The following is a 12034-nucleotide window of genomic DNA, read 5'->3' as shown; positions in this document are numbered from 1 at the left end:
CAAAACTCACTGTAACTCAGACATGGTTCACGGAAGGGAGCTAGGCTTTTGTTGTATGTACCATCTTATAAGGAGTTAATAAATTATAAATTTTCTACCCTTTGCCCACAATCCAATGATTTTTCTCAAGAAGAAGAATAATGGTTCTTTTGTAAATAGCTTCTCAAAACCTGCATAAGATATTCTGCATTAGTGACCACTCATTTGTCACCTCTCCAAAGAAATTTTCCAGATTCCAACTGCTTGTGAGTAGGGGCTGTATCCTTTCATTTGAATCTTCTGTCTAGTGTGACTGGTAGTAGTGGTAGCTTAAATATTTCCTTGATTAGCGAGGTATTAGCAATGTTAAGCTATTATATGCAAATGTTTATAGATTTTCACCTAGAACCATTTCCCTTTGTTTATATGCCTTCATTTATTTTTCCTTCTTTTCTTTTTAAGATTTTATTTGTTTGAGAGAGGGGGAGCACGAGCAGGTGGGGGGGGGCAGCACAGCGAGGGGAAGGGGTAGAGGAAGAAGCAGACTCCATGCTGAGCAGGGAGCCGGATATGGGGCATGATCTCAGGACCTTGAGATCATGACCTGAGCCGACCGCAGATGCTTAACCGACTGAGCCACTCAGATGCTCCTTTTTTTTTTTCCCTTTTTTTATTTTTATTTTTTTTTTTTAAAGATTTTATTTATTTATTCGACAGAGATAGAGACAGCCAGCGAGAGAGGGAACACAAGCAGGGGGAGTGGGAGAGGAAGAAGCAGGCTCATAGAGGAGGAGCCTGATGTGGGGCTCGATCCCATAACGCCGGGATCATGCCCTGAGCCGAAGGCAGCCGCTTAACCGCTGTGCCACCCAGGCGCCCCTATTTTCCCTTTTTTTAAAGGAGGCTCCACACCCAGTGTGAGCCCAATGTGGGACTTGAACTCCCAATCTTGAGATCAAGACCTAAACTGAAATGAAGAGTCAGACCTTCAAACGACTGAGCCACCCAGGCACACCTTATACGTATACCTTTATTTTTAATTATCACCAAAGGTTTTTTTTTTTTTCTAAATCCATCTAAGCAACTTCAGTGTTTATTTAAATATTTATTATGATATTGGGGTGCCTGGATGGCTTAGTTGGTTAAGCATCTGACTTCAGCTCACGTTGGGCTCCCCATTCAGTGGGAAAGTCTGCTTGTCCCACTCCCTCTGCCCTTCCCCCTGCTCATGCTCTCTCTCAGATAAATAAAATCTTTAAGAAATAAAAAAATATTTATTATGATGTATAAGTATTAGCTATGTAACTTTAAATATGCACGATTTCAAATCCAAATAGTCCTTAGATGATAAGGTAATTCTAAAACCGGATGATGAGCTTTTCAAGTCAATTCTGAAATGTCACTTTGTGTGTGCTGTGAGCAGGGTAAATTCACACACAGATCTTATCTAAAGCATTCACAGGAATTTATATGTAAGCCTGTTTCTCTAAACTAAGAGGATGCAAAGCTTAAAGTATCATTTAGCCAAGATTTTTAACATCATGAAATAAAAATCTGAAACCTCCACTTACGAACTTGAGGTTTTATTCAAACAGGTGCCACCAGCAGCACTGGCTTTCATCAAACTTCCATTCTACTCAGTTATGAAAGACTAAGTCTTCATTTTCTAGAAAAGACTAATCTTCGTTTTCTAGAACTACAGTTTCAAATCATTTACAAAACATGGCTTCTTTCTAGTTCTTCCTACTGAGTTTGTAATGTTTGGCCACCTTCCTGCAAGTCTTTAGAAAATTACACGGTTTGGGGAAAAAAATAAATTGCCCTTCTGGGAAGTAATAAGACAAAGCATCCAATTCATATTAAATACCTTTAGTTTTCCTCTGGTATCCCTAAAAGTGTCCAAGTCAACCTTAATCAACCTCTCCAAACAAGGTGCTTGGTGTAGCTTTCTCTGAAAACAAAAATTTTGCCACCTTTTTCTGAAATTATAAATGAAGGCCGTATTTGCCAGTCCCCCTCCCTATGAAAAGCCGAACACATTTTCCTTCTAAGTAAGTTTCTGAACTCTGGATACTTGAGTTGTTTCTCACTTTGGCTAGGGAAAAATAAAAAAGTGATAAGTACAGCAACAGCACCATCTAAAGACACACTGTCAGAATTTCTTGCAAAAGTGCCAGACATCCGTTTCACGCAAACCTGGGCCCTTGCCTTCCCCAGTCAGAATGACAGATGCATGACTGATGGGTTTTGTTTATCCTTTGATGCTTAGTACTGTGAGTCAAAGACAAAAAAGCCCCATTTGTGCTTTGTGAGAAGAAATCACAGCCGCTCTAACAGGCACGGTGGGTCGAGTAAAGCTGTGAACGAAAACAAAAGTACCCACAGCACTGGCTGTATCCCTCAAGCAGAGAATGATTCCTTCCAGCAACTTCCTGTTGGTTTTTATAAATGGCACTACTTGTTTGCAGCTGGAGAAGGCCACCTTGTCCCTTAGGCCAGCAGCAGGCTGGCCACGTGTGCCCAGTGAGCCCCGAAATGTGCCTAGTCCCAGCTGAGATGTGCTATCGTGCAAACACACCCTACATTCCAGAGACTGAATACAAACCATATAAAATGTCTCATTAGTAATTCTCTGTGCCATGAGGACCTGCTGGTGCAGTGACCCCTCTTTGGATACAGCAGGTAAAATAAAACATGCTTTCAAAATTAACTTTGCCTGTTTCCTTTTTTTTTTTTTTTAACATAGCTCCTAGAAAACTTAAAATTACACGCGTGGCTCACATTTGCACGTCGCGTTATATTTCCTTAGGCAGTGCTGCCTTAGACTTTCCCGTCCTTTTTCTCAGCAGCTACCTAATCCTGAGATGCTTGCCCTTCCACCATTTGCCCTAGTTTTCCATGACACTCTTTAAGGTTCCCAAAACACCAAATGAATAATAGTTTAAAGACTTCTCCTGGTTCCGCTTCCCTAAAAGCGGCAGCAGAACAGAACGCAACAGACACTAGACCAGAAGTCTTTCTGCCGACACAGAGTCTACACTTTATTCCAGCCCTACTGCGACACCAGCTGCAGTTTCAATAAATAGCCTAGCTCCTGGGGACGAAAGGACCAGTGACAAGGACAACTGGGAAGGTCAATTAGACACACACGCACGCGCGCGCGCACACACCCAAAAACCCCACATTCCAAACCCTGTATAAATACTTCTAAAACTTAGTCATAAATTTATTCACATTTTTCGTGACTTCCTTTATACAATATCTTTAGCCCTTGACCGCCTTTGGGACAAAGCCCTAAGACATCTTTCTCGAGCGTAAGCCACCTAAACCATGTAACCCACCTAAACCATGTAACCCACACCACATACCACATCCTTCCCGGTGGTTCAGGGTCACCGGCTGCGTGTGTGCACGTGTGTGCGGCTGCGTGTGTGCACGTGTGTGCATGTGTAAATTAACAATGAACCGTGAGATCTGTCTTCCAACCTCTCTTCACTTGTCACAGACTATACTTCAGTGGCACTTGGGGCTGTGTGGTGCCCTTGTACCTTACCCCAGGCCCCAACAAAGCCCTGGGAGAACCTGACCTCTTGAGATGTGGAACCATGTGCTCTCTTCACACACATAACACAGACATCGGCAGCAGGAGGACTCTTCTCAGAAAGTCCTGAACTCCACTTCAAACCTTCTGCGGACGCGGCACAGAGAGACAGACCTGCCCAAGCTCTGCAGCTTTAGTGAGAAGCACCACATTCTGCTTTTCTTCTAACACCCTGGGTTACCCTTACCTTGACTTGCTCATTTGAGGTTACAGCACAGAAAACAATCTCTGTGAATCCTTGGGATGGGAACATACGGAAACAGATACCACCAATAACACGGCCATCTTTAATTAGGGCAAGGGTTTTGTGTTTCCTGAAAGAATAAGATTATGGCAAAGTTTTACCTATTTTGGTTATATAAAAATACTTTTGGGGGGGGTCCTTATTAACCAAACAGGAAAGGAGGGGAGTGTTTTTCTTGAGTTTCTACGGAAGCCTCCTTTATCTAGACCCTATCTCGGTAGAACATTCTTAATGTAGACTTTTTGGAGCAAGCTTGCCTGCACAAGACTTCATTCATCAGGGCTTCGATCACAATAAAATGCCGGCCCCCTAAGAAGGGTCTGAGGTTTATAAATAAAAAACAAAGTGTGGAGATGTTGACTGGTACTGGAATGGCGGTACACTTAATGCCAAGGGACCCACGGTGGCGGTCTGGAGGGAAAGCACCAAGTCATGGAGAAATGTGGGATATGTTTCTGAAGGGTTTACTCTGACTCAAAAATATTACAGAAACATTATGGAAGAGAATACAAAATCCACATGTACAATTTGCCAAAACCTGCATTATAGAATCCTTTCAGAACTTCTGTCTCAAGTGTCACTCTGAATTGTCATATGCAGGGATCATATTCCACATAGGCTGTTAGGTTGTATGTGTTAAAATACATCCAATTAGAGAACTTTAGGTTTTCTGTTGTTTGGGTTTTATTTAAAGCAATGGATTTTCAAATGTACCTGTCTGATATCCCAGTAATTTTCCCTAAGTTAAGACCCAGCAACAGTGGTACCTAGTTAAGATACCCAATTCAAGAATGTTCTGACTACGAAAAAGTAGGACATCTTCTTGGTGCTTATATTTTTACATTGCTATAATGAATGAACCAAAGGACAGTCACCAGCAACTTAAAATATAGAGCTCCATTATTATTAACAACAACAACAAAAAAATGTATGAATTGTTGAAAAATTCATCTTACTGCTTTTAGTCATGGCAATTATCTTGATGTAGCTCTGTATTCCCCAGTGTGACAAGAGGCAGCAGGATTCCGTACCTGACTCTGGCTTACTTCCACTATCTGAGTGGTTCCTCCTTCATTTAAAAAGGAAATAAGAAAGAAAGAGGAGCCAAGTACCACTTACGGGTCAAAGACAAGCCGTGTGATGTACTCTTTTGGCATCCGGGGCAGCTGGTGTGAGAACACATTCTGTAGTCCGACTAGCCACATTAGAATCTTCTTGTTGGGTTTCTGGTTCAGGGAATTGCCGACCACGTGAAATTCAATCACACCCCTGCGCTCTTCCAGCCTTGCTGCCTCATCCCGGGCTGAATGTGCTGACAGTAAATTGGTCTGCAGGAGACAGGAAAAAGTGACACAGAACTTTTCTCTTAAGACAATAGGGATGGGACATCTCCATGCTTCTCTTATTTGCTCTAATAAGATACACATTTGTGGATTTTCAGGGACCCAAACAACACATACAAGTTACAAAAACAAAATGGAAAAGGAAGGTAAAGCATTTTGAGAGATTAGAGTATAATACGTGTACATGGATATTTGGCATAGATTAGGAACCATCAAACCTTCCTGTAAAGTGCCATAGAGTAAATGTAAGGTCTCTGTGGCAACTAGTGAACACGGTTGTAGTGCAAAAGCAGACACAGACATACAGAAATGAATGGCAGGGGGTGGGCGTGGTGTTGAGTGGCTCAGTCAGTTAGGTGTTAAATTCTTGATTGCTTTACACAACCCTCACGGTGACCGATCCCTAAAATTCTCATCACAGTCCCAATAGTGGCAGTCACGTTTATTGTGTCAGCACCTCCTTTTGGAGGATAGTTTTCTTTCTGAGGGTATCTGTTGACCCACTCTCAACTGCAGCTGGCAGCACAACCTGGTGCCTGCACTCCACACTCCCCACCCTATTTGATCCATCCAGGGGTGTCCAGGTAAATGTTCAACCAACAGTTCCCCGGGGAAGAAAAGCCCCAAATGGTAGCACTTGCTCACCCCACTGGTCTACAGCTGGCTGCCCAGGTGACCAGGCGCCACCACGGTCAATTTCAAGCTACCAATTAACACCCAGCTCACAAAATTCTTGAAAATTGAACAACTGCTTTGTGCTCGCCTGTACAAGTCAACTCCAGTACCCTATCAAATCCACCCAAAAAATTTTGAAATGTGTGATAACATCCACACTTCACAGCTGAAAAACTGAGCTAAACTAATCTGTGAAGTTACTAAATCCCTGAAAGACAAGTACACAAAAGGTATACAGTCTTTTAGACTGGATATCTACCAGGAAATGGGAAGAATAATCAGGGAGGTTATTCTCTTAAAACATTCCAGTTCTCGCAATTATCCTCAATACCATAAAATAAATATCTCAGGAAACATGACAAATTAAAAACTGATGTAGCAGAGCCACACTAAAAAAATTTTTGAAGATACTTTACAAAATAATCTCTAAGCCATTTCTTCATTTCTAGAAGCTGTCAGAAATATCTTTAAAAAAAAAGAAAGAAAAAGAAAAAGAAAAGTAGGCTCCAAGCCCAGCATGGAGCCCAACACAGGGCTTGAACCCATGACCTGAATTAAGGTTGGACACTTAACCGACTGAGCCACCTGAGTGCCTCAGAAGCATCTTAAACTGCCTTGCCCCTGGACGCAATGCAATGAGATAATAGAGCTTTTACCACAACTGCTTTACTTAAATCCAATCAAGAGTAAGTAGAACCAAAAGGGGGTTGTTGTACAATACTAGTGAGCAGGATTCTTAAACAACGGCTCTGCTGTTAAAAAAAATAAATAAAATAAAAAAGGACTGGGGAACTGTTCTAGATTAAAGGAGACTAAAGAGATGAAGAGAAAGAACCTAAATGCAATTCACGATCCCTGGCTGATCCTTCAACAACAGGAACAAATGTTCTAAGGACATAATATGGTTATATGGGGAATTCAGATATGGGCTCACTATACATTCGCCCAAGGGTCAGCAAACTTTCTTATAAAGAGTCCAGATACAAGTATTTTAGGCTTTGCAGGTCATACATCACCTGTCTTAATTATTCAAATCTGCTCCTGTAGTGCAAGGCAGACATAGACAATATGTTTCAATAATACTTTATTTACAAAAACAAACAGTGGGCCAGATTTGGCTGTAGTCTGCCAATCCATGCATTAGAAAACATGACCTAGCTCAATTTTCTGACAGTGGTAACTACACTTCTGTAATGAAAAAGAGTAGTCTTCATCTTAAGAAATACAGGTAAATAAAGAAGTGAAATGTTGTGACTCCTATACTGAATTCCGAAATGGTTCCAAATGGTTCATAGGAGAAAAAGACAGAGGTGACACAAATGTGAATCTAAATAAAAAAAACTATGGATCTCAGGGGCACTTGGGTGACTCAGTCAGTTAAGTGTCTGCCTTCAGCTCATATCATGATCCCAGGGTCCTGGGATTGAGCCCCGCATTGGGCTCCCTGCTCAGTGGGGAGCCTGCCTCTCCCTTTCCCTCTCCTCCCCACTTGTGCTCTCTGTCCCTATCTCTCTCTCTCTCTCAAATAAATAAATAAAATCTTAAAAGGAAAAAAAAGAAACTATGGATCTCTATCATGAAATGTTTCTAACATTTATGAGGATTTAAATATTTCAAGATAAAGAGATGAGGAAGGTGGGAATGCCCTCAACTGTGTGAGATTATTAGCATGTTTCCCGGTAAGGTGATATTCCTCAAGGGGAATCATCTCTCCACCAGCTTGTCTTGCCCTCCACACCCTGACCACCTGGTTAAATGCAAACCAGGATAGCATAACACGCTATTGCTCAATGATACCACCCACATTTCCAACAGCTGGAGTGGCCAGGAAAATGGAAGGGGTCTACCAGTTGGCTGGGCTGCTCTGGTTTACCCCACTGACCTCTGGTCTGAGCATTGCTGCAGGGTCTGTGATGGTAGACATGACCTCGTCAATTAATTCCATTGGAATATCCCCCATAACTCGGGGTTTCTTGGCCTCCTCCATGGCATGAGAGTCATTCATTTTCCTCTTTTCTCCTGTGATGATCAAAATAAAAGGGCAAACAATGGGTGATCTTAAACACAAAGCAGGTAATACATGCCAACTATTCCAACTAATTATCTGTAAACATTGATGGGCATGGAGATCAACTCTCCATTTACCCATGGAAGGGGTGGCAGTGGAAGATGGGAAAGAGAAGGGAGGAGGTCACAATAACCGCCAACCACAGATCCATTCTGAATTTTTATGAGAATTTTTGAACTTGCTATATGGCTTATGAAGGCACGTGCTTGTTCATTTACAAATGCAAGGGGTGACTTTAGTTATCACTGGTTATTAACCTCTAAATTTAGTCCCTTTGTGGTCAAAGAACGTGGTCCATACGATAACAAAGCATCAAAAATTTTTGAATCTTACTTTAGAACATAAAATACTACCACTTATTTGTAAATGTGTAGTGTCTTCTTGAAAATAGTGTGTATTTTCTGACTTTTAGGAGTACAGATCTCTGTACATTCATTAGATTAAGCTTACTGATCATGTTTTCAGGGTTTCTACATCCTTAATGATAGCTTTGTCCACTTAAACTATGAATTATTCAGATGTTGCTTCAAGCCTTCAACTATTGGTTGATTAGAGTATTTCTCTTTACATCAAAAACTAAGGATATACTGTATGGTGACTAACATAACATAATAAAAAATTATTATAAAAAAAGAATATTTCTCTTTGTGGTTCTGTTAATTCTCTCTCGTGCATGTATACGTGTGTGTATGCAAAGCTGTGTGTATATTATGTATATGTCTATATATATTTGAAATATACAAATGAAATGTTTTATTTTGCTGGTGCATTTAATTTTTTCATTATAATATAACCGTCTATATCTCTCACAATGCTTTTTTGCCATAAAATGATACTTCACAAAGTGAGCTGGGCCATTCTCAACATGTCACATGCTGGGAAAGGCCATGCAAAGACTAAACTTTCTCCCACTTTCTTCCTTAGCTTACATGGTGGCCTTTTGTCCTTTCTACTACCATGTTTGTTTTTTCCTTTTCCTTTTTTTTTCCCTGTCATAATATGTATTTATTTTTATAATCAATATTTAAAAAAATTTTTTAGATGTTTGAATCTAATTATTCCTCGTGTCTGAATCCCACTAAGCACATTTCCATAGAGCATTTTCACCATCTTTAGTTAAAGGAACAGAATAAGGTGAAGTATCTTGTCTATATGAGATGCTTCCATAAACATTACATGTCACTTACTGAATGGCTTTTGTTGAGTTGTTTTCATAACTTTTTTAGTTGTTATTAAAGTTAAATGAGAATATTTTCAGTCATTTGACCAAGAAGCCTTCAAGTTCCATGATTCTCCAAGAGTAATGCTATGAAATACTTACTTTGTAGCTGAGGTTTATAACTAATATGCCCCAAGCTTGATAAATTGCTAATAGTGTCATGATTAGAGAGTATCTGAGGCTACATCCAAGCTCACTGGCAAAGAGTTTGGGACTGATTAGTGATGTCTCCCTTGGAAGTGAGAGAGAGTAAATGGCGACACAGATGTTAAATATGTGGTCCTACACTTAAAATTTTCTCCTTTCCCTCTTTTATGCCACTTCCTTAATGTCAAACTTTGGTCATATCCAAGATTTGTTTGATGTCAAGTCTCTGGACAGAAATGCAACCTTCAAAACATTCTATAACTGTGAAATGCCTGCAGGATTAAGAGATGTTTTTTGCCCACACGACTGATTACATTAGTGGCCAAATTCTTTACCCTCCTGGTATCCACACTCTGCCATGTGACTTCGCAGTTCTTCCTACAAAAGAAGCAGAGTACATTTCTCCACCCCTTGACTCTGAGTTTGACCATGTAATTGGCCTTAGATGACAAAATAAGGCAGGAGGGATGTTATACCAGTTCTGAGTCTAGGCTTCAAGAAACTGTACGTATTTCTACTTGTTCTCCTGCGCTTCTGCCATCGTCAGAAGGACCTATTCTGCCCCAAGAAAAAGAAAAGAAGCCCAGTGATCCCAGGAGGAGGAAGAGAAATATATGGAACAGAGATGCTCCAGCTTAAGTGCTCTAGTCAAGCCCAAAACAGAGCCCCTGGTCAACAGGTAGACTCATGAGCAAGCCTAGCAAAGACTGAATGAGGTTGGCTGAGATCAGCCACCTTCCAGGAAACACACGGAATGAGTGAGCTATGATAATAAATGATTATGGTTTTAAGACACTGCATTTTGGGTTGCTTTGTTACATAGCAATAACTAACCAATACAGCTCAAAGTGACATCCAGCCATTAAAATCCTGGACATGCACAATTTGTAGTTGGCCTAAATCTACCTCTGGTACTCTTCAGATAACAGAACTTCTACGGCAAATCATAGCCTCCTCTTATGCCCCCTTAAGAGCTTACCTGGGTTTGCCTCAAGCCCAGAAGAGCCTTTGCAGGAAGGACTGGTGCTCCCTCCATTAGGTTGCTCAAGGGAAGATGAGTTTGAATTATATGAAATGGTCCCAGCTACAGGAGGTGGGCTGATAACTGGCCCCAAAAAGAAAAAAAGGTATTAGGTGACTCCTTTCTTAGGCAATAAGGAACCACGTGCACATGCAACCATCCCAGTCCTGCCCAACACCACAACAAAGTCGTCTTCAAAATAAAAGCCATGGAGGGGCACCTGGCTGGCTCAGGGGATGGAGCATGCGACTCTTGATCTTGGGGTTGTAAGTTCAAGCCCCACACTGGGTGTAGAGATTACTTAAAAATAAAATCTTCTAAAAATTAATTAATTCATTGATTAAAATAACAAAATAAAAGCCATGGGGCCAATGTGAGCATGATAATAAAGTAAGTAACAGATTATAGCCCCCTGAATAGAGTAAGGATATTTGAGTCCACATTGATAAAATACTGAATGAATGAATGAATGAATGAATAAACAAATAAATAAATAAGTGGGCAGAAGGTAAAAGTCTTCCTCACAGGGGAACACCAATAAATAAAAAGGAAGGAATGATGGATGTTGGTGGTGGCGGGGGGGGGGGGAAAAAAAAAAAAAAAAAACACTTGGCAGCCAGCATATAATAACTGATTCAGGGAAGAATCTGTGCAGGCTAAACCTTGGGAGTATAATTTTGATGAAGACAGGATAATTTCAAAGTATCTCTCCACAAAAACACTTTTTTATTGCAAAAGGAAAAATGGTAACATTATAATGGAGAAACCACGTAAACACTACCGTCACCAAGTGATCAAGCTTATCTGACAACAAGGAGAGAGGCCAACATCATGTGCCTCCTGATGGGGCACAAAAATTGCTATAAACCACATAACTGAGATAAGAGGCACAATGGAAAACAGTCTACAGATTAGATAATAATATTGCATCAAGCTTAAATTCCTTACTTTGATAACTGTACTGTTGTGCAGTAAGAGAATGTCCTTGTTCTTGGGAGATACCCAGTGAGCTCAGTAAAGGGGCATGATGTTTGCAACTTTCCAAAAGTTTAGGGGAAAAAAAGAGAGGAGAAGATAAAGCAAATATGGCCATGTGTTAACAAGTAGTGAATCTGGGCAAAGGACATGCAGTATGCAAGATTTCTTTGTCCTATTCTTGTAACTTCTCTGTAAGTTTGAGAGTATTTACAAATAAAAACTTTCTCTGTTTTGTTTTGTTTTATAAAGCCATTGTAGGAAGCAGGCTGTTGCTTTGCTAGCGTGCTGCTAATCTGTAGCTAGTGGGGTGAGAGCGGATGGAGGATACAGACATTCTCAGTGGCACTGGTCACGTACAGGAGAGAGTATGGCAGTGCAGCCAGAACCCAGAGAGAACGGTCAACTAAGTTCCAATGCAGCCACAGTTCAGTCCCCAGAGGACGTCCTGAACAGCCAACAAAGTGATGGAGCAAGTTCATGGAGCAACACAGAGACAGCAATCCCCAGTGCTCAGAACACACTGAAGTGCCAGGCTATATGGCTTTCCTTCCAGGAGACAGGCCTTCTGAATCCAAGCACACTGGAGTGATTCCACATACAGACGAAGCTCCGCTGACTCTGAAGACATCTGAGTATCTTGCAAAACTTCAGAGCCATCATTACAAATGTCATTTATCACAGCTGCAGAGACGTGCAGACATGCCAATTAAGCAGATGATTACACTCTTCCTTCCCCCCAGAGAACACACTGCAATTACA

At 41.0% G+C, this 12034-nt stretch overlaps 1 protein-coding gene across 8 annotated transcripts in view; it reads right to left on the bottom strand.

The window, feature by feature from the left end:
- Nucleotides 1–12034, bottom strand: part of KAT2B (lysine acetyltransferase 2B) — a 91127-nt gene that overhangs the window by 21330 nt on the left and 57763 nt on the right. For 7 of the 8 annotated variants that reach the window (XR_004626018.1, XR_004626017.1, XM_034662057.1 and 4 more), the window contains exons 8-11: nt 10256–10381; nt 7725–7861; nt 4944–5152; nt 3768–3894 (exon numbers count right to left, since the gene is read on the bottom strand). Coding sequence is in view for 6 of the 8 variants with exons in the window: in XM_034662057.1 (XP_034517948.1) it covers nt 3768–3894; nt 4944–5152; nt 7725–7861; nt 10256–10381 (599 nt within the window). In the remaining 2 variants the exon portion in view is untranslated. The remainder of the gene's footprint in view (nt 1–3767; nt 3895–4943; nt 5153–7724; nt 7862–10255; nt 10382–12034) is intronic. The other variant, XM_034662058.1, reaches the window with a different exon arrangement.

This window comes from Ailuropoda melanoleuca, chromosome 6, assembly GCF_002007445.2.
Source record: "Ailuropoda melanoleuca isolate Jingjing chromosome 6, ASM200744v2, whole genome shotgun sequence".
Classification (NCBI taxonomy): domain Eukaryota; kingdom Metazoa; phylum Chordata; class Mammalia; order Carnivora; family Ursidae; genus Ailuropoda; species Ailuropoda melanoleuca.
The sequence above is the reverse complement of the archived record's forward strand: the minus strand, read 5'-3'. Positions and strand labels throughout refer to the sequence as shown.